General features: G+C 38.1%; 1 protein-coding gene across 3 annotated transcripts in view; it reads right to left on the bottom strand.

Annotated features, from left to right (window-relative positions):
* Positions 1-23,382, bottom strand: part of GALNT7 (polypeptide N-acetylgalactosaminyltransferase 7) — a 178,081-nt gene that overhangs the window by 20,488 nt on the left and 134,211 nt on the right. Inside the window, exons 3-7 of one of the 3 annotated variants that reach the window (XM_016188106.2) lie at positions 14,012-14,178; positions 7,588-7,718; positions 7,022-7,101; positions 4,975-5,157; positions 1,483-1,600 (exon numbers count right to left, since the gene is read on the bottom strand). In XM_016188106.2, coding sequence (XP_016043592.1) covers positions 1,483-1,600; positions 4,975-5,157; positions 7,022-7,101; positions 7,588-7,718; positions 14,012-14,178 — 679 coding nt within the window. Of the gene's footprint in view, positions 1-1,482; positions 1,601-4,648; positions 4,832-4,974; positions 5,158-7,021; positions 7,102-7,587; positions 7,719-14,011; positions 14,179-23,382 lie in introns of all 3 variants that reach the window. The other 2 variants (XM_007523010.2, XM_060184402.1) reach the window with 2 other exon arrangements.

The raw sequence follows: 23,382 nt of genomic DNA, 5'->3' as shown, positions 1-23,382 counted from the left end.
AGAGCCATTACACCAGAGAGGCCCCTGCCCTCTATCCTTTCCTCCGTCCCTTCCTTCCTCTCTCTCTCTGTTTTTCTTTCTATCTTCTCCTAGGGTTATCATTGGAGTTTGGTGCCTGCATGATGATTTCAGTCTAGGTGGTCATTTCTTTCCTTCTTCCTCCCCCTCCCTTGGCTGGGATAGGGGAGGGGTGGGAGAAAGAAGGAGAACCACCTGTACCCCTGTTCTACTACTTGTCAAGCTTCCCCTCTGTAGATGGAGACTGGGTCCTCATGCATGGTAATGCATGTGCTCTACCAGGTAACCTCCACCCAGCCCCCATGATGCTATTTCTTAATGTACCAACTGACAGTCAATTCTACCTTCTTTTTCCTTTAAAGAATAGAGAGAGAGCTTGAGAGAGAGAGAGAGAGCTTGAGAGAGAGAGAGAGAGAGAGAGCCTACAGTGTTAAAGTTCTCTTCAAAACAGTGTGTGAGTGGGTCAAACTGGAACATAAGTTGTGCACACGCTAAGGCGGCACACTATCCAAGTAACCTATTTTGCTGGTTTGTCTTTCTAGCTTCTAGAATGCTATAAAGGATTTAAGTGTAAATTACATCTCTTCTTCTTATCCAATGTAAGTTCCCTGAGTTATTCCTCTTTTATCTCAAAGATAAGAATAGGTATTTGCTTAACTCAGACTGTGCTTCTTTCTTTTGGGAAATGGGGGTCAGGGACGTTGCAGAAAAGCAGTTCTTGTATTAGTTTGAGGATGCACAGTCACTGCTGGGAACTGTTTCTTTCCTATTGTGATAAAAGATGTCTAGGTCAGAGAATGTTCAACTGTGGCTTCAACACAAGCAGATGCTCCTAAGGGCTCACATAACAAAAGGCTCCAATGTGCAGAAAACCCTGGGGAAGAGGGGAAGTGAAGGTATTGTCATTTCTGAAGCCTGATGGCTTAAATTTTATACTGAGCCTTGGAAGCATGCAGTAAGATTGGAACTTGCATTTTGTCTTATTTTCCAAATGGCAAACTTTATTTATTTATTTATTTATTTATTTATTTTGCCTCCAGGTTATCACTGGGGCTCAGTGCCAGCACTACAAATCCATGGCTCCTGTTGGCCAATTATTCCTTTATATATTTTTTCCTTTTCTACTTTATTTTTCCATATGACAGGAAATTGAGACGATAGGGGAGCTAGAGAGTGGGAGAAAATGATATGATAGACAGCTGCAGACCTGCTTCACCAGTCATGAGGCAGCTTCCTTGCAGGTGGGGAGCAGGGGCTTGAACACAGACCCTTGTGTATAGCGATATGTGTGCTTAACTGAGTGTACCATTGAAGGGCATACAGTTTTGTCTGTTGGTTCTTACAATTCACATAAGTGCAATAGCAACCCCCACTCCTGTACCGCCTCAAGAAAATGGCCTTACCTGAAAGTCGTAATAGTCAGAAACTATTTAGAAAACTGCTTTTGTTTGAACGAATTGTTACCTTGTATGAGATCTCAAAGTTTTCACCACCCCAGATCTGGAGGCCTGGATCGTAAAGACCCAGTTCAAAGAAGAAATCTCGTTCAATGGCAAACAATCCGCCAGCCATAGCAGGGGACCTGGGAGACAGAAGCATTGTAGTAACTATCAAAGACAAAACATCAGCATGCCTTCACCAATAGACAATTATTTTAAATAATGCATAGAAGAGATAAAAGCAATGGCCAAACTTTAAGAAATTATAAAGCTTTCATAAAATCATTAGTTCATAATTATTTAATGAATTTTCCACAATTGCTAACTGAAATCAAATAGTTCATCACAAATTAGAGCATTGCATCATTTCACCATTAGAGGGCACCCTAATCCCTTTGTTGATTTTAAAATTCAGTCTGTAGTGTTAATCAAAACAGAATTTTCTTTCCTACTCCTAAAAATACTGAGCTGTATAGCTGTGGTCTGCTAACTGCTCCTGTAATGATTTATGAGTCATTCTGGGATGAGTGAAACCATACACCATGGAAGTAGTCTGTCATTTTTTAATTTTATAGCTCAGGGGCTTGCCAAATAAGGGTGTAAATCATCTTTGAACAGGCACAGTTCATTCAGAGTTTGCAAATGTAGCACAGAAATGACACAGGAGGATTTGACATAGCTATTTAGTATATCAGGAAGTAGATATGAGAAAGGGTGATCTGTAGACCTTCTTAAATGGGATTTTGGATTGGGTACTTTTACGGGTGGCAGAAAAAAAGACTTAGGACCACAGCTCCCATCATTAGGAGACGTGATAGTGAAATAAAATTTAATCTTATTCTCCATCCCCATTTAATTATCAGTCATGATTCTTACATTGAATAACTCTATCTGCATGCCTAATATTTATCTATCAATAATTCCTTTTCATTCTACCTTGACAGTATATCCTGAATTTACTTTTCAACTTTATTATTACTTCTTATTGATGCTGTTCACTCTCTTGAAATGTTCATCCTTCCCCATAGATTTGAGTCTTCATTCTCAGACCCACTACCTTTGTCAAACATTGTCAGGGGAACTGTTCCTGGTCCCCTTTTCCCCCCATAAACTCCCTGTACCTTGTGACTGTTATTCATTCCAGTTATCCCAACTGCTGTTCCATTTATACCTAGAAAATAGTGCCTGACACACAGTAAGCATTCATTAAATGTTTGTATGTTTGTTGAGTGAGTTAATAATGAATCAGGCAATCTTTTCTTTTCTTTTCTTTCCTCCCTCCCTCCCTTCCTTCCTTCCTTCCTTCCTTCCTTCCTTCCTTCCTTCCTTCCTTCCTTCCATGGTTATCACTGGGACTCCGTGCCTGCATTACAGATCCACTGTTCCTATGGCTATTCTTTTGATTGCTTTTTTTTTTTCTTTTTTCTTTTTGGATAGGATAGAGAGAAATTGAGATGGGAAGGGGAGATAAGAGAGGGAGAAAGAAAGACAGACACCTGTAGACCTGCTTCATTGCTTGTGAAGTGACCCCTCCTTGCAGGTGGGGAGCTAAGGGCTTGAACCTGGACCCTTGTGCTTCATATTATGTGCGCTTAACCTGGTGTGCCACTGCCTGGCCTCCAGTGATATTTTCAATATTAGAAGAAAACTGCAATGGGGAAAGTAATTCTCTGGTATCTCTGGTAATCTTCCAGTAAAATGTGCTGGATAACTCATCAAATAGTACTGCTTTTTTTTTTTAATGTTGCATTTACTTAACTGTTTTTTTGATTTAAAATACATTCCAATTTTATCTCAGTGTGTTTGGAAATATATCTTAATACAAAAGCCAATTATTTAAAGAATAACTTCCTGCAAGTTTTCCAGCTCATTAAATTTTTTTTGCTAGCTTATTGAATTGGTAGAAATATAAATGTAATGATTTCTATTTCTTTCCCTAGGATTATTTGCTAGCTAGGTTAAGTGGACAGCAGCAAATTACTGGACTGTTTTTGAAGGACTTCAAAGGGAAATTTAGAAAATATCAAATAAAATGTAAAGTTTTGTAATTTCTTTATGTTTGCCATTTTAGCATCTTGATATCATGACATGCCCCAACTCTTCTAGCATTCACATGACATCGGAAACACCCTTCGAAATCAGAGTTTTAACATCATCACTAGTGCAACAGGGAGAGACCAAAAGTAAAACCACAAGATTAGAAACATAAATTTAGACACAGTTAAAAAGCTTCATTAGCATTTCACCAAACATTCATTTGGGGGTCACTCTTTTGAAAAGCAGCTGTAATTGTATTGCAGTTAAGAGACTGAAAGATTAGAGTAGCATTAGTTGCTCTATCACAAGAAAGGACAAAAGATGACTTTGAAATAAAATTTCCTTTTAATCAAGTGCTTTTCTGAGAATGAGGTAATAAAGGATTCTATGTAATGCTTTTCCAAAGTCATGTATTTTTATTCATCAGATTTAACTGGTTCAAATTTAGCATTTAAGAGTTAGCATACATAGCAAAAGCAAAAAAAAAAAAAGTCTCCTGCCTTTGCAAAAAAAAAAAAAAAAGTAAGTCCCCTGCCTTTGCAAAAAAAAAAAAACTCTTGCCAGACTTCAAAGTGGAAATAAAAATCAATTATAAGTAATCTTAAGCATTTTGAATTTACGGGATGATATTACCATCAAAAGAGCAGGATGACAAACATTTTCTTTTCACTTGTACTTTGAACTAATGGCATGTAACATTCCCACTCCAGTCTACCAAAAATGCTTGTATTTTGTTGTATTTTGAGAGGAAAAGAAGTCATCAAGAGGTGATGTGAATTCCAGTGTTAATATAGTCATGCTCTGAAACATAGTCATGTGCTAACAACAACATTTTAGTCAACAAGAGACCACAAGCATGATGGTGGCCCCTCCATACATAGCTTAGATATGGGGTAGGCTGCACTTCTAGTATTCTGCAACTATACTCTGACATTTCTATGAGGACAGAATTGCCCAGTGGTACATTTCTTAGAACATATTGCTGTTGTGTTCAGTGACGCATGACTGTGGTGCAAGGCAGGAAACTTTTTCAGAACCCAAGACAGTATATATGGTTTTCATAATACCAATTTGTTTCTTTATAGTTTGGCAAGAGGTTAATAGATTAGCAGCAGTTGTAGAAAAGAAAAACATGTAAGTGATTTAGTGATTACCGATATGGTTCAGTTTTTGTCTTTCTCATATTCTTCTCTCGAGGGGTCAGAGGCACCCGTTTCCAGAGCATACTCCAATCCCATGCTCCTCGGGCATACCCATCTTCGTCACCACCCCCTTGGGGTACAATTTCATATGTGTTGCCATTTATGACATCTATAATCGGCACAGTGCAAATGGTTCTGTGTTGTGTTGATGGTGGCAGCAAAGATGAAATGGAAGGGTATGTATGGACCCACAAATTTACGTGGGTACATGGGGGAAGGAAAAAAAAAAGGACTTAGATATACATTCAGTGTAAAAAAATAAAAGTAGTAATCTTTACCGATAAGGTTCAGTTTTATGCTTTCTTTTGGCCTTTTCCTTGTAGCTTAGAGGAATACGTTTCCATAGTAAACTCCAGTCCCAGGCCCCTCTGGCAAAGCCATCTTCATCCCCACCTTGCTGTGGTTCAATGGAATAGTCATTCCCATCTATGTAATCTATTAGAGGCACAGTACATGTAGTTCTGAAACATTTACAGAAAATGAAAGAAAAAAAGCATTTAAGAACCCAAAACTGACTAATTTATCATGCCTAACTAGATTATCTCATTTTGTTGTTGATTTTTGCTGTTTTGTTTTGTACGCAGGGACTTACTATCTAGTGGGAAACAGAAGGAATACCCTATAAAAGTCAAGGAGCCTTATAGATAACAGAAGGAAAGAGACTCCTCTCAGTTTACAGACAAATGTCAGGATAAAGAGCCACATGTCTGAATGTAGTAATGATCCCCCCCTTCATTTCCACTTGGGTGCTATACGGAACTCTCTCTCAGTAATTCTGCATTATTTGCAATATTTTCCTGTTCCCACAATATCTCTCCATTTAAAAAAAATGAGTACATGTATTTATAGAAAGACTATCATACTATATTCTTAGCATCTCTCAAACCTTTGTTGCTTTCTATTTCTTAGGAAGCAGTTATTATGAAAAAAATCTGTTCCTGTACTTTCATTTGATCTTCTTTTCCTACTCTTTTTTATTGCAAAGAATAGCTTTCATCACAAAAATAAGTATTGTACTGTATTTCTACCTTAAAATTCCCCTCAAGACCTGCTGAAGAATTGAAGTTGTAGCATAACAAATTGGAGCAAAAACATCCTTTTCATTTGAGTTTCATGCGAATACTGGTACTCTATGTCTAGGTACAGAGTGAGCAATGCAAAGGTAATTTGGTGCACTGCTTAATTTAATGCTCATCTCAACAGAATGGATTTTAAGTTACATTTTCTATGGTGGAGATTACAGCTTCTCATAACCATGTGATTTTTAGAAATCAAGAAGGGAAAAACTTTTCAATATAAGGGAAATGGGCTCAAGAAAGAGGTTTTGTTCTCTCCAGATTGTGAGTTCCTGTGGACAATAGAGGGTCATACTGGGACCCTCTAGGAGCCTGTGGGGGACTGCTAACTTTCATCCTAAAACACCTCTTGTTTACTACTCTCTCTTACTTTTCACAGAAATCAGATTTCCAAAAAAAACAGAGCTGTATAAAATGTCCCAAGAGAGATCTCCATTTCACTGTTTATTAGATAACAGATTGGTGGCAAATTTCTCTAAGTCACCATGTCTTTTGAGTAGAAAGGAATTAATAACATCTATCTTGCAGGCTTGCCATGAGGATTCAATCAGTGGACATGCAAAAACCATTTATAATAGGTCTTGATAGGAAATCCTTACTGATTAAATCCTTCTAATTCTTCTTCTGGGCTAGAGGCTGGGAAGCCTTTTAGAACTATGAGACGAATGCTACCTTCCATTGTTCCCAGCCATTTCAGTGAGTATAATAGTGACTGCTGCAATCTATGGAATGGCTCTAAAGTTTGACATTTCTGTAGGAGCCCAAACCCTGATATAAGTTATCAGCTGGTCCTTACAATAAAAAACAATAATTTAAAAGGTTATATAAATTCCAAACAGATGTGAGTTCAAAGCATTTTCCTTCAAGTTGTTAGAACTGTCACCACAGTTTAGTGGGAGCAATTAGTATTACTTAGAGAATGCTTTGGATCGTTTCTCAGCCTTTTGGCTCAAATCAAGTGTGGGGAATGCTTTGGAGCCAGAAGTCTCTTCATACAAGAAGACCACATGATGACTCTGAAGGTAGATGCCTTGGGTTTATCCCAAATGCCTGACTGAGTACATCTGAATCATCCCAGAGAATCAGGGTAGATCTACCCCAGGAGAGCACTAGTTGGATGCCAGCTCTAAAAACACAACCCTTGGTGTACTAAATGGAACAAGAATTAGAAGAATGAGAATATTATTTGTCCTTCTAGGATGAGGTTTACTTTTCAAGCAGGAAAGAAAAGAAAGTAAGGTAATGTTACCTGTCCTTAGATATGGGAGCTACAAGTGGTGCATACCAGTTAACTGCCACCTCACAGTGGGCATCAAGGTATATCAAAACCTTAAAAAAAAGAGGCAGGATGAAAGAACACTCCTCATATATGGCACATCATATATCACACAATTTAAAAATAGATGCTAGCATTCTAAGGCAATTTTGACATATAAGTTACCAGGTTAAGCCAGTATTTTCATTTCAGTTAAAAAACCAAACACCGCCCATGTTCAGTGGAGAAGCAGTTACAGAAGCCAGACCTCTCACTTTCTGCACCCCATAATGTTCCTGGGTCCATATTCTCAGAGAGATAAAGAACACAAAAGCTTCCAGTGGAGGGAATGGAATATGAAACTCTGGTGGTAGGAAATGTGTGGAATTTTACCCCTTATCCTATGGTTTTTGTTGATATTTTCCATTTTATAAATAAATTAAATAAAAAACCCAAAACACCCCCCATACAAAAAAATAACCTCTGAAGGGCCCTTAAGTATGTACATGATCTTTTAGCTACCATATCCAAAATGGTGACGTAGATCAAATGCTTCCTACCTGTCCAAGTTTAGCCTTCTGGGCACCGATACTTCGTGCTTGAATTAAACCTTCTCTCCTTTCATTTCGAAATACCTTTACAAGGCCATTCCAGAGCTTAATATAGTCATCTAGCTTTTCTTTTAGGTGTTCTGTGAATAAAAAAATTGTATTCATGTAAATAAACCAATGAAATTATTATCTTTTCTCAAGAAATAGGCATAGGTAGCTGGTAATTAGGCAGTCAATGGTGATTTTTTTTTTAACAGATTGAATGTTTAATCTGTAGAGAAGCACTATGAAGTGCATTTATTTGAGTTAAACTGTGAACTTAATATTCCTACAGAGAACAGGTTAGCTTGAGAACTAGCAAATGTCTCTCTAAACGTTAAACGAATGACTAAGACTTGCCAGAAAAAACCTACAAAAATTCACATAGTAATGTCATACTTGAAAGTTTTCAGGCACAACATTATGTTCACTTTTGTGGAGGCAATGGTTCAGGCTTTCTGAAGATATGCAGCCTAAAAATAATATATGACTTCACTGGAATTTGACCAGGGTAGAGGCTAACATTTGTTTCTGGGTCATCTCTCTCCAACCACCAACAGCGTTCAAAGTTATTGTCTTGATATGTGGAATTTAATTCTGATCAAGCTGGCAAATAATAATCAAAATATGTCATTTTCTCTATATTTTAAGCATCATCAAGTGCATGCGCATACACACACCTCACTTGGTAGACAAAATTTTGTGTTGCACAAAGAAGACATATTTGCCAAAGTTTCCATCTTGGTTTCTTGTTTATAAGGGGACAGTTTTGTTAACATTATGGAGCCCATGAAAGTGGGCTCATCATAGCTAAACTAGTTCCTGGCTTCTTAAAAATGTCCCTTATTATTAAAATTATCTTATACAGCTAGAAAATTTGAACCGTGAATTTAAATACAACAAAAGAGTAGCTACATTTAGTGATCAGTGAGTAATTAAAAAGCAAATCAGACTGTATGATTAATACTTTAAGCACTTTTAGTGGGCTTGTAATTAGCAAACACCTACATATGCATATTCAACATTGAGAGAAAGAAATATTCCTTTTTTAAAAATTTTGGCATCAAGTTTTAATGTGAATTATAAATAAAATTCTCATGCTGATTTATTTTTCTTCCAGAAAGGCTATGTGATTTTTCTCTTTATTTTTACTTTTTTTTTAATTGAAAGCTCTTATGCTCACTTTTTTTTTTTAAAGCCTGGTATAGTCCTAAGGTTTATTTTTAAAGTCCCTTCTGAACTGTACTTGGTGTTTTTGGGGATCTAAGGTGTTTTGGATGCACAATCTAAATCTAAAATAAAACGTTATAATCAGAAACAGGTTGATGTCTGATCTTAAATTTGAATTCCTAAGAGGTCCAAAAGGAAAGTTGGTAGATCAAATGATTTCTGGCTTCCTTGGGAACCAAAACTGTGGTGGACTTTACTATTGCTCCAAATAATTACCACTGCTTCTTGGGGATGATATTCCTCCCCATTCCGGAGTGCAGGCTGGGCCATGTGACTTCCTATGGCTAGTAAGGTGGGACCAAGTGAAAATGCTGCTGGCTGAGTAGAGGGGAGGGTTGAAGGACCACTTAGGGGATGTCTCTTCTTTGTCTATGGCAGCAGTGTCAAGAGCAGGGTGTAGGGCAAATGTGGAGCAGAGTCATAGCTGACATCGAGGGAACAGGTAATATGAAGGAGAGAAGAGGATGACCCTTCTTGTTGGCACAAGCCTGATTGTGTGGGCCTATGCTTTATCTGCTTAGTTTAGCTTCACAGGTCCATGCACACAAGTGTGCTTCATTTAAAGGTCCCCAGCTTGCTTAGAGAGGACACTCTGATTTCCAGAAACTCAAATGTTATCATGGATAACCAGGCCCTCTGTCAGCTTTTCTATTCATATTGAACTTTGTCTTAAATCATAACACTTTACTTTCTGAATATACTTGGGAAAAGACCCAACCAAATTGCCATTCATATAGGATTTACCAAACACCATGCAATTCTTCTCAGAATGACAGATGTTGAGGTAGCTCTGAATATTGAGAAAATTAATTAAAGACCTTCAAGGGTAGCCCCAGCAAATGACTATGTAACTGCTAAGTGGATTCTGACTGTAATTGCTTTTCAAATGTGTTCCAAAAGATGACATATTAGAAATCTACAACAACAAAATCATCAATCATGAAACAAACAAAATTCTTGGGGGGGTGCAGCGGTAGTGCAGCGGGTTAAGTGCACATGGTGCAAAGTGCAAGGACCTGAGTAAGGATCTCAGTTCCAGCCTCCAGCTCCCCACCTGCAGGGGGATCACTTCACAAGCGGTGAAGCAGGTCTGCAGGTGTCTAGCTTTCTCTCCCACCTCTGTCTTCCCCTCCTCACTTGATTTCTCTCTGTCCTATCCAACAATGATAGCAATAATAACAACAACAATGACAAACAACAAGGGCAACAAAATGGGTAAAATGGCCTCCAGGAGCAGGCGCCATAACCCTGGAGGCAAACAAACAAACAAAAAATTTTTGAACATAAAAAGAGACAAAAAACAAACAAACAACAACTTAAGTTCAAATTTTTGTTCTCCTCTTTTTGGGTCAAACAGTTTTTTCAGGGTGACAACCACCATTTGCTATAGCTTCATTTTTAGGATAAGCTAAGTTTTTTTTTTTTTAACTTTTAATACTAACCTTGGGCTCTTTAAATTCAATAGTCATAAACATGGAACTTATCAACTCTCATTTTTAAACTACAGAGAATTTTCCAGCTACAAAATGCTGTCAGTATCAATAAATCACTTTAAAATATATTTTCAAATGTTTGCTTTGAGACAATAGTATTATTGATGAAAATATTCCCATCATAGATAATTGCAACCAAGATCAGAAATCTAAGATAAGAAGTACATCAAAGATTATATGAAATCATTTAAAGGCAAACTTGAAGAACAGAGGTCAGAAAGAGTAAAACCTTTTATGATGGGGGCTGCAGAATAAATCAAGCACATCCTTGCTAATTTCAAAAACTACCAGTTCTTTATTGGGGAAAACATGAATCCAGATGGCATGGTTGCTCTACTGGTCTACCGAGAGGATGGCGTGACCCCATATATGAGTTTCTTTAAGGATGGCTTAGAGATGGAGAAATGTTAACAAATTTGTCAGTTACTTTGGATCTATCACATGTCATCATAATTGGCTGCTTGTTCTCTACACAACACCAGGACAAACTGGGACTGATATCATCTTGGGCTCTTCGTTTATTTTTGACCTTGATTTATCTGGAGCGGAGGCATTGTTTTTAAGGAAAAACATGTCTTGTTAGGTTGTCTAAAAAATAAAATGCATTTAAAGTAAAAAAAAAAAAGAAATCTAAGATAAAGGCATTTGATATGACCCTAACATTTTAAGTTACCTATTTATTCTTTAGTACAACTGAAATATTATTAGTTGAAAAAAGTGGTTAGGCTGGCTGGGAGTGATGCAGTGGATAAAATGTTAGACTTGTGAATAAGAGGTTCTGAGTTAAATATCTAGCATTGTATGTGCCGTGCCAGAATGATGTTTTTATTCTTTATCTTTTTCACTAGTAATTATATAAAAATTTTTAAAGTAAACAGTGACTAGATGCACAAAGTTGAGGGGAAAAGAAGATAAACCATGTTTCTATTTTTCTTCATGTTAACATATGCACTAGATCATGATTCTGGTCACATCCTTGTAAAACCAGCAGAGCAGTTTATCCATACTGCAAGAGTTTTACATTTTGGAAAAGGCTTTTTAAATAGTACTTTGTGCTTTTATAAAGACATTTTGATGGGTGTTTTTATGCTGCTAATGTTCAATTCTAACTTTATATTCAGTAGTATCACTATGTGTACATAACATACATAAACTTTCTCAGCAGGTGGTCTGGGATTTAGTGCAGCAGGTAGCACATTGGACTTAGGTGTGTGAGGTTCCAAGCTCCCAAGTTCAATGTTTAGCACTACCTATAACAGAGTAATGTTCTGATGTGTCCTCTTCCCCCCCATGTTAGTGAATAAGTGCACAAATAAATCTTAAAAATTCTCTGCAAAACTTATTTGACAAATAGCAAATATCTTTCTACTAAGAACTCATTTTCAAAGGTTTGGATTCAGTTTTATGACAAGTGAAGATGAATAAATAACTATCCAGATATGGATTTCATCAGCACTGTATTTTTTTTTATATTTAGCATGCTGATTTGAGGTTTGAACAGGAGCATATTTAACTTTTGATAGCATTTGATAATATCTCATTCATTCATAGGTAGGATTTAAAAAACAAGGACAGAAAGGGAAAACAAAGAGTCAAATTTGGGCTGAGTTTGGTCTACTGCACCAAAACAAAGACTCTGGGACAAAGGGTGTTCAAGGTCCTGGTAGATAATGAATGAAAAGGACCTAGGTAGAGGTAAGAATGTTTCACAAATACCTATCAAAGGAAGATGAGAAATTCTACCCATGTGTCAATAGCTGTATTATAATCTATTAACCCCCTCAATAACAGAAACAAAGCAAATGAATAAACAAACAAAACATAGCCTCTACAGAAATAGAAAAGGAAAAAAAATAAAAGAAGATACATTAATGGATACATTAATGGATTACAATAATGGATCTAGTTAAAGAAAGAATGTTAATTTAAAAACCCACCTGGGGCAGGGGAGATAATACTATTAGTAGCATAACAATTTCATGCTTGAAGCATGAAAGATTCCCAAATCTAAACCCCAGTAACACACGAACCTGAGCAGCGCTCTGTTAAAAAGAAAAAATCAAAAAGGGGTCAGGATATGGCCCAACTATGTAGAATACAAACATTATCACGCATGAGGACTGCGATTTAAGCGCCTGGTCCCCATCTATAGGGCAGAAGCTTCATGAATAGTGGAACAGCATTGTAGGCATCTTTCCTTCTCTTTGTCTCTCTTCTTCTCTGTCTCTTGCCTATCAAAACCAAAAAACACAACTCACTTATCTGAATAACTATTGCTCAATTAATCTTTTAAAGACTTATAAGACAGATAGTAAGATGACTGCTATGTCACATATAGTATCAAGGATTGGACTTCATACATCTAAGGAATTCCCTCTACTAAGTCACCTTTCCAAGGCTGCTTAATCTCTCCTTGTTAACCAAGTCTAATTAATACTTCCCTAAAATGCTGTGGTGATTAGCTCTTTAAAAGAATAAACTAAAACCAAAGCTTCTTTTCTTCAATACCCTGAATCAAATATATAGCCAGATGAGCTCTAGTAAATTCTCCTATTGCAAATAAAAATAGTACATGATTTCTGGCCAAATCAGTATCTGCATTGTCATTCAAAGGCAAAATATAGGCTATGTACGTATATAGAATTTAGTTTGTCAAACAATTATGGCTCCTCAGGTGGCATTACAAGTCAAGTGCATTTTCCCCCCAGTCTTTTAATACATTGTCTCTATGACTAAGTATTTACAAATCAGTATTGTATAAAACAGTATAACACAGAGACTAAAAGGCCTATAGATTTAGCTCGAATAGTTAATTACTACCTGTGGCTGTGGGCAAGTAACTGGACAACTCTGAACCTCACGTACAAAATGGAGATAGTAACAACATCTACTGTAAAGATTATTAGCACTCAACAAAAAAATTTCACCATATAATGCTTGGCACAAGGCCAACTTCTTCATAATAAATGTCAAATACTAACTTTTTTTTTGCTATCACAATTATTGCTGGGGCTCAGTGACTGTGTGATGACTCCACCACTTGTGGTGACCATATTTTTTCAATATTCTTTTAACAGAGGTTGAATCAGAGAAGGGGAGGGGCGAGGCACAGAGAGATACCTGCTGTCTTGCTCCAACCAATTGTGAAGCTTCCCCCCTGCAGGTGGGGACTGGGAGTTTGAATCTGAGTCGCTGCACATGGCAATGTGTGTACTGTACAGGGTGTACCACTACCTGGTCTCACTCCCATCCCTCCCCCCTTTTAAATTCAGTGTTGTAAATGAATTTAGGGTCTCACACTTTCACAAATTTCACTGAGCAGCCTGCCTGGCCCAATTTTCTATTTCTTCTTTACTTTCTCCTCCTTTTAAAAGACAGTGAGAGAAGGAGAGATAACACAGCACTGCTCAGCTCTTGCCAGGAACTGAATCTGGTTCCTGATGAAATTTCCTCTTTATATGGTGCTCAAACATGGTAACTAGGGGTTCAAACCTGTGTCCTGGTGTATAGCAAAATATGTGCTTTAGCAGGTGAGCTATCTCTCTGGCCCTCCCCCCAGCTCTAGTTTTTAAAGATGATTTTGCAATCACATTTTTGCATTTATTCAACGTTGAATTCTTTTAATTGTCAGTTACACAGTCATTATCAGAATGCTGTTCTATAGCCATTACCTTTACTACTGAAATCATCAATTAAAACGATTTCTGCTAAGTATTTCCTTGGAGTCCTTTTTATTACACTGTGGACTGTCCTCATGAGGGTTGACCATCCTTCATTATGGAAGACAATGACAACACTGGAAGTGAGCAGGTTCTCATCATAATGCCAATACTTGCATCTGAAAAGACAGACACCAAAAATATTAACTTACACATAATGTAACTTGGAATCACTAATTCCAAGTTAACTATGACTATGTCTTCTGACTGGCTTAAAAGTCATTGACTTAACTGAAGTAAGTGAATGAAATACAACATTTTACATATATACATATTAATAGAAACAAAATACAGTGGAGAGAAGCTTCTATAGATGAAGTTATTCATTGACAAAGTTACTTCCTAAATAATTAGCACTTTGTGTGATAAAGAGAACTAATTTGTAAATTTATGCTTCTCACCTGCAGTGCTTAAGATAATATAGTTACCAGATTTTTCTTAAATCGCAGCTTATTTTCTTTTTTGGAACTTGAACTTCTGGCACAAAGAATTTATTTCACTTGATATGACCAAACTATAAAACTGTGTTAATAGTCTGGAGTATAGGTGTATGATGGTGGAAAAGGACCAGTGTTAGCAGTAAGAGTACTGCAGACTTCTATCATGGAGAGATGAGCCTTTCTGCCCATTTGTCAACAGCTGTACTATAATTCACTAACCCTCCCAATAAAAAAATAGTCTAGTATTAGAAAATTTACATTTAACCTAATATGGCTAAGCAAGAACTATGGTGGTTAGTGCAGGGGTGGGGGGTGGGGGGTGGGGGGTGGGAGCAGAAAACTGGTGGTGGGTGCAGTGTGACATTACATCCCTGTAGTCTTAAAATCTTGTAAACCATTATTAAATCACTAATATTTTTTTCAAATTTTCATAACTAAAATATTCATAAAAATAAGGCTGACTTGTGGTATGTAGCAGGCATTCTAAAATTACCTGATGAATGACTGTAAACAGTCTTAACATTGCTTAGCATTATTAGATTACTTAAAGACTTTCAGCTTTTCCACACAGAGCTATTTGAAATAACTCAAAATAGGGTCTGATAAAGATTCAGAAAAGGTTCCACAAGTTCCAGAGAGTCTACAGAAGCATGATACACACACAAACACCCCTGCACATATATTTGCATGTACATACATTTTTTTTTGGATAAAGGACATGTTCCTATGAACAAAACAGGTTAATGAGAATGATTTGAGACCAATTTTTTTTTTTTTTTGAAGAAAATAGTTTTCCAGTTTCACATTTGGAGCCCACTATATTCTCCTTGCTAAGTGTAAGGGATAGCTTTCTTATCTAAAGTTTTTCATACAATGGCAAATAAGTTTTCCCCAAGGAATAAATTTAAAGTCATGAAAACAATCATTAACATTTTCTTTTCTTTTTTTTTATTAACATTTTCAGCTTGCTAACTTATGTCATGTGCACACCAACATTTAGAAAAGTAACTTATCTAATAAAAGGCCTTGGCTCAATGTTGACAGAAACCACCTTTTCTCCAGATGCTCATTTTTATCTCAATATTTATCCCTACCTGTGAACAAGCCCTGGCCCTCTCAACTTACATTGAAAATGGATTCCAGAAGAATTTAAAGACGGGTGCTGTCTTTGTTGATCTCACAGCAGCCTATGACACGGTCTGGCACCGTGGTCTCCTAGTCAAGATCTCAAGATGCCTGCCTCCATGGGTGGCCAACACCATATCGTTTCTTCTCCAAAACAGAAGATTCCGGGTGCATCTGGGTGACAAGTCTAGCAGATGGAGACTTGTCTCAAGTGGCCTCCCCCAGGGCTCTGTTCTGGCTCCTACGCTATTTAATATTTACATCAATGACCTCCCAGAAACTTCTTCAAGGAAGTTCATCTACGCCGATGACATCTGCTGTGCAACTCAGGCATCCAAGTTCGACATCCTCGAGGAAACACTCAGAAAGACATGTCTCTGATATCTGATTACTGTAAAAAATGGCGACTAATCCCTAGCACTGCAAAAACGGTATCATCTTTTTTCCATCTACACCATGCCTCGGCCTCGCGTGAGCTTAATGTGCAGCCTGGTGATACGAGAATCCGGCATGAAGCCCAGCCAGTCTATCTTGGCGTTACTCTCGATCGCACCCTGTCATTTCACGAACATCTCATAAAAACTGCAGCAAAGGCGGGCAGGAGGAATAACATCATTGCAAGACTGGCCAGCTCCTCATGGGGCGCGAGCGCTTCCACACTACGATCATCCTCTCTGGCATTATGCTATTCCACTGCAGAATACTGTGCCCCAGTATGGTTCTGTAGCCCCCATGTCCACTTGGTCAATTCCAAATTATATTCCTCCATGAGGATAATTTCTGGAACCATCCGTTCCACCCCAGTTCCATGGCTGCCAGTTCTTAGCAACATCGCCCCGCCAGATATTCGTCGGATGCGGCATCATCTAAGTTCATTTCCCATGTCTACGCTCGAACGGACCTGCCAATATACACGGATATCTTCGCCCACCCTGTCCAACGCTTGATGTCTCGTCACCCAGTCTGGTCCCCTATGCCTACACTGAACTTCTCTGTTCCAGACTCTTGGAAACAGAGTTGGCAGTCAGCTGAGGTAAAGAACAAACACCTCATCACAGACCCCTGCAAGTGTCAACCCGGCTTTGACCTAGCACGTTATGATTGGGCCCTCCTCAATCGCTATCGAACAGGCCATGGCTGGTGCGCCGCTATGTTCCATCGCTGGGGGGGGGCAGAGATGACCCGAACTGCCCCTGAGGCTACAGACAGACTATGACCCACATAGTCAACGACTGCCACCTCTCCAGATTCAAAGGAGGTCTCGAAACTTTACATCAGGCTCAACCTGACGCTGTTGACTGGCTACGGAAGAAGGGCAAACGCTAGAAGAAGAAGAATCCCAATATTGGTCTATTGTCTATGTTCTGAGTGTTTTTCATGCAAATTCAGACTGAGTGTGGTAATCTATTTAATTTTTCTCACATCTGATTTTTTTTTTTTTTTTTTTTTACTAGATGAACACTAAAGTAGCTCCATGCTCTGAACTAGGAACTAGAGCAACAACATTGAAGAAGACTGGTCTCAGTCATTTTGAAGCCCATGGTCCTGCCAAAACATGGAGCAAGGGAGTCGGGCAATAGCATAGCGGTTAAGCGTAGGTGGTGCAAAGCACAAGGACTGGCATAAGGATCCCGGTTCAAGCTCCAGGCTCCCCACCGGCAGGGGAATCGCTTCATAAGCGGTGAAGCAGGTCTGCAGGTGTCTATCTTTCTTTCTCCCTCTCCTTTCTCCATTTCTCTCTGTCCTATCCAACAATGACAACAATAAAACAACAAGGGCAACAAAAGGTAGTAAATGTTTTAAAAATGTTTTTAAAAATGTTAAATGTTAATTTTAAAATGTTAAATGTTTTTAAAAATCATGGAACAAGAAAATACTTGTACTTTGACAGGCAGATTTCATTTAGGTTAGGTATGTGTGGTCAGGAAAATCTGGAGGGAGCCATGATGTGAAAGAAACTGGAAATAAGATTAAATACACACACCCACCCCCCACCCCCACACCCCACCCTCTCTCTCTTGCTAAGAGGGAGGGGAAAGGTATGGAGGGGCTTTGGAGTTCTGGGGCATGAAAATGGAAAAGTACCTAAGTTGGAGGTGAGAGTGTTTTGCAGACACTTACCACAGGGAGATGAGAGAGTGAGCCCATGTGTCAACACTGTACTGTAATCCATTAGCCCCCCCCAACCCCCCCTCCTGTTAAAAAAGTAAATCAAGTACTGGAACCAAAGAAAAAGAGAGGAAGGGTGAGGGAATGATAAAAGCACAGGAACATAAAACTCAGGTATTATGAGAACCTGAAAAATGAGTAGTGTGGATAGAATATCTGTCTTTTTGGAAGATTTGACTAAAATGTAAACCAAATTAATGGATGCATAACAAAAGAAATTACAAAGACTATTACATGGAGTACAACAGGCAATAAGAGCATGCACTCAGTACATGTCAGTCACTGTATAGATGCCACATATTCAGCTGAGCTTGTATGGCTTTTCCTCCATGTGAGTATGTATAGATTTATCTTATTATCTAGTGCTCTTGAATATTTGCATAATATTCATGCATGATTATTCCTTAATTTATTTAACCATCTCCTTACTGATGGGGCATTTTAATTAACCCTACAAATAATGTTACATGACCACCCATTTATTGATATTTTGAGGTACCCCTGAGTACAAACAAGTAAGTCCATGAGTCAGGTGGAGGAAAGGATGCCACTCTCACAAAAAAGGAATTTTGTCTGGTGGGAGGAGATGGGAAACGTGGAGGGAACAAGATAACAGAATACAATAAAAATAAGCAGAGGAAGGGACCTGCACTAGCTTCCATTTCTGAACTTCAGGAGGAGACTATCCAATAAAATCTGCAGTGCACAACAGAAATACTGTTGATTTGTTAGCTATGATCATAGACTGCGAGCTCAGACTGCCAGAGGGACTCAGAGGTCACACAGGCTCCTGTGCTAAATAGGAATGTATATGAGCCCTAGGTTAGATCAATGGCATAAACAGTTAATGGTATTTATGTATTTTCTTCATGTTTGGGAGCTACTCTCTGCCCTAATTTAGCTTTCTAGCCCTATTTTCTTTCTTTCTTTTTTTTTATTTAAGAAAGGATTAATTAACAAAACCATAGGGTAGGAGGGGTTCAACTCCACACAATTCCCACCACCCAATCTCCATAACCCACCCCCTCCCCTGATAGCTTTCCCATTCTCTATCCCTCTGGGAGCATGGACCCAGGGTCATTGAGGGTTGCAGAAGGTAGAAGGTCTGGCTTCTGTAATTGCTTCCCCGCTGAACACGACTAGCCCTATTTTCAACTCTGACACCATTTTCCCAGAAAATGTTTTCTATCTGAATGTTAACTATCAGGCTCAGGCAAAAATTACTAAAGTCATGGGCCCCTTAGAACATAGCTAAGATCACTAATAATAATAATAATAATAATGATAATAATAATAATACATACATACATACCTAAAATAGGCTTCCTAGTTTCTCCTCACAGGAAGGCCCCTAATTTCATCTGCTCTATTCCTACCTTTGGGTTCCTGTTTGTAAAACAATTTGTCCTGCTTTGTATCTTACTGCCATCCAGCCACCAAGCTGTAGACACTACTATGATGCCATCCTGACTTCCCTGGACAGATGACCCCACCAGTGTGTCCCAAAGTCTTACCTCCCCAGAGCCCTACCTGACTAGGGAAAAAGAGAAACAGGCTGGAGGTATGGATTGAACTGCCAATGTCCATGTACAGTGGAAAAGCAATTACAGAAGACAGACTTTCCACCTTCTCCACCCCATAAAGAATTTTGATCCATACCCCCAGAGGAATAAAGAATAAGAAAATTTGCAATGGAGGCGATGGGACACAGAACTCTGGTGGTGAGAATTGTTACCCCTGTTATCTTACAGTCTTGTTAATCACTATTAAATCGCTGATAATAATAATAATAAGAAATACTGTTGATATGAATTCAGGCAGGGAATGTGAAAGGCAATTTTCTGTTCCACTTCTTGGCAGGCTCAACTATAAAGTGGAGCCAAAGAGCCTCCAGGTTCCCAGTGTTTTCAGTGGAAATGAGGAAGTAGCTGACTTAAGCCCTAGGGAACTGCCAGGATCACTATGATAAAGGGTAAGTAGACCTTTGGGAAAGCTAGAGCCAAGGACTAAATGGCCCTCTGGGTTCAGAGAATCTGCAGTGCCAGTGAAAGTCAAAGTGGACAGGAATCCCCGAAAGTGGGGCAAGCATGGGGCAAGTGGATTCCTGTCCAATTATTATTATTACTACTACTACTACTATTATTATTATTACTTCAGGGTGGCTTCCAAAGCAAAAAACAAAGAGATCAGTACACCCTGGGAGACTGAGATGCTATCAAAGAATGGAAGAGAAGACAAAAAATCCTCTGGGACCCGGAAACAGAGTCTGAGCTTCAAGCTGATTGGCTGATAGCACAAAGGAGACCTATAAACCCACAAAGATTTTGTTAGCTCTAAGTATAAGCTTTCTCTCCCCAATACGTCTGAGTTTTAAATCATTTCACTCACTTTATTGGCATAGTATTTGTAATAGGTTCTCAGAAGGAATGCCACATTCAACTGGATGGATTTTGTTAAAGGCTTTTGACTTGCTTTTTTGTTCCCTACGACCTCATTTTCCAAGAAAGCCTATGAATTTGTTTAATCTAATACCAAGGACAATAGTGCTTCAAGTTTGCCACAGAACTATACTGGTCACAGATATTCACACTCAGATTATGATCCGGTGATCACTATAGCTACAGAGATGTTCTTAAAGTAATTTTACAGAATATTTCCCTAGTAATGGGGGCCAGGTACTTGGTATCAGAAGGAAAAAAGAGGAATAAAATATTTTTATAGTGATTTCTTTTGTTTATGGAGCTGGATCCCACAAATGCCCAATTTCACCCCTTCCAGGCTGTCATTCAGAATGAAGAGAGAGAGAAAAAAAGAGGGAGAGAGAGAGGTTGGTTATGACATCACATGTAGTGCTGGACCTCAAACCTTGCCAGGCACATGACAAGTCGTCCTGCCCTGTCAGTTATTTGCTGCTATCCCACAGTGATTTTTCTGTGACTTAAAAATGTAGCTTTCAAACAAAAATTAAAAGTGTCACCAGGTGGTGGCGCACCTGGTTAAGCACACACATTATAGTGAGTGAGGACTTGGGTTCAAGCCCCAGGGTCTCCACTTGCAGGGGGAAAGCTTCATAAGCGGTGAAGTAGGTCTGTAGGTATCTCTCTTTCTCTCCCCATCTCTCCTTCCCCTGCCCCTCTCAATTTCTCTCTGTCCTATCCAATAAAACAAATAAATAAAAATTAAAAAATAATGAAGAAAAACATCTATAGTCAATTTATATGCATTCTACAAAGCCCTATTATATTTAGACTTTATCAACAAAAATGTCTAATTCAGGAGATGATGACAAAACCTCACATTTTTAGGCTGCTAGTCCTTGCAGTCTACAGATAACTATAGCTATTCTACAGGAATGTGTGTGCATGTGCTTGGGCATTTATGTGAGGAAGTCACCCATCTCACCCCTTGTAAAAGTGGTACCTTACTTCTAGATCATTTAGTCTCAATAAGGAGAGTAATTCTGGATTTTCTTCATTATAATCTGCAAACATCATAAATCTAAGCACGGGAAACAATTTTTCATTGGAAACAAATTTCTAAGCACAGGAAACAAATCCTCAACTTAAGAAATAGTGAATTAAAAAAACTATCTACTTTTACTTTTAAATCAATTGAGAATCTTTCCTGTCTCCATCTAACATCTCTTTTGCTTATCCCTATGATAAAAGGAAGCAGAAAAAGCTTGCAATTTACATGAAATAGTGCTGACAACTAATGCTTGAATAAATTAGTGATGTAGAATAGAAAACTTAACTTAGCAATCAGAAACCAACATACATTTTCAATGAAAGGAAAATTATTGCTGTTACACCCCATCACTCAAGCTCAATAGGTAGGGGGGGTGGATTTTACACAAGTATTCAGTTTCTAATGTATTTTGATTGGAATTATACAACATTAAGTTCCTAGAGCTCATGCTATGGCAGAATTTATTCTCTAAAGTTCATTATACATAGTAAAATTAAGTATTAAAACATCTACAAGTTAAACTTCCTATTACTATTTTTAAAAAAAATCTTTTTTCTTTTTTAAAATTATTTATTTTTATATTACAGAATTACATGTCAATAGGGGTTTGAATCCACACCACTCCCACCACCAGAGTTCTAAATCTTCAGTCTCCTCACTGCAATCCACCACAGCTCCCCTAAGATTATAGACATGGGCCAATCATCTTCTCTACAACTATCTGTCCACATTTATACATAGTTTTCCCTGATTCAATCATCTCTTCCTCTCCAAGCCACTCATGACAACATAACTACCTCCATATGTCCCTCTCCTTTCCCCTCTGTCTCTCTAGGTACTGACGGAGCTGGAGTTCAGGGCCTACTTATCTTCATTCTATCACTTCTCCCCCACTGGGAATATGGATCAAGGTTGTTTGGGGGGGAGCAGAAGGCAGGCGTTCTGGCTTCTGTAGCTACTTCTCTGCTGAGCATGGGTGTTGACAGGTCGATCCATACCCCCAGCCTGTTTCTATCTTTCCCTAGTGGACCAGAGCTCAAGAGATGTGAGGGTCTGGAACACACTGGTGAGGTTGTCTGTCCAGAGAAGTATGGATGGAGTCACTCACCTCTTTTTTTTTAAGTGCTCCATTTTGCCAATGCATTTCCCAGAAAAAAGTGTTATAATTCAGTATGGATTAGTCAACATAAGGGGGCTAATATTACAACTCTTAATTTGGATATAATATTTTTAGAAATATAATTTGTGTTGGCACTATGTATATACACTTGCACATATATGTATATATTAATACACACATGCACAGCAACTATAGCATACTATTATTTTACAAATCTCTAGAACTTCTCTCTCTAAATAATGTTAATTCCATTGGTTCATATTGTACATTTCTACAGTTGAACCAAGATGTAATACCATGTTTATAGTCATTGTTGATTAAGTCAACATGATGAACTTCATGTTAATTAAATTTGCATTCTCTGATGATTTTGTCAACTGGTGTATATAACCATCCTTCCTAGCTTTCTAGGTTGAAAATTAAATTAGAATGACTTCTAGCTCTGTATCTCCTACTTAAACAAATGAGTACAAGAAGGTCAAATGTAGTACTTTAAAAGATATATATATATATATATAATTTGTGAGAAGCTTCTATCACTCAATTTGTCAATTCAATCTAATGGCACTATCATCCATTTCTACATGTTGCCCATAGGGATCCAGAAGTTTACTCAAATATCTGGTGAAATCAAGATGCATTAGGTATCACAGTCTCCTGGCCCACTAAAAATAAACAAGCAAACAAACAAAAACAGTGACTAATACCAAATATCAGATGATCTCATTCTTAAGTGGGATTCAGACAAAACAAAGAAAAATGCAAGGTGAAATACTAGCAAACTAGTTGATTTCTAGAAATGGCTACTTTTTATGTATGCATCTCTCCTAGGAGCTTAACAGTGCTAATGTCAGGTGTCCAGAATTAACTTCCCCTGCCCCTTAGAAAATATAAGGTGATAATTTCCCACTTTCAGTTTCCTAAAAATCTCTTCTTCACAATACCTCTAGATTTACTCACTGTACTTCCTCTTAAGCTCATCTAGCAAGTCTCAATATCTA

The sequence above is a fragment of the Erinaceus europaeus genome, chromosome 2, assembly GCF_950295315.1.
Source record: "Erinaceus europaeus chromosome 2, mEriEur2.1, whole genome shotgun sequence".
Taxonomy (NCBI): Eukaryota; Metazoa; Chordata; class Mammalia; order Eulipotyphla; family Erinaceidae; genus Erinaceus; species Erinaceus europaeus.
The sequence above is the reverse complement of the archived record's forward strand: the minus strand, read 5'-3'. Positions and strand labels throughout refer to the sequence as shown.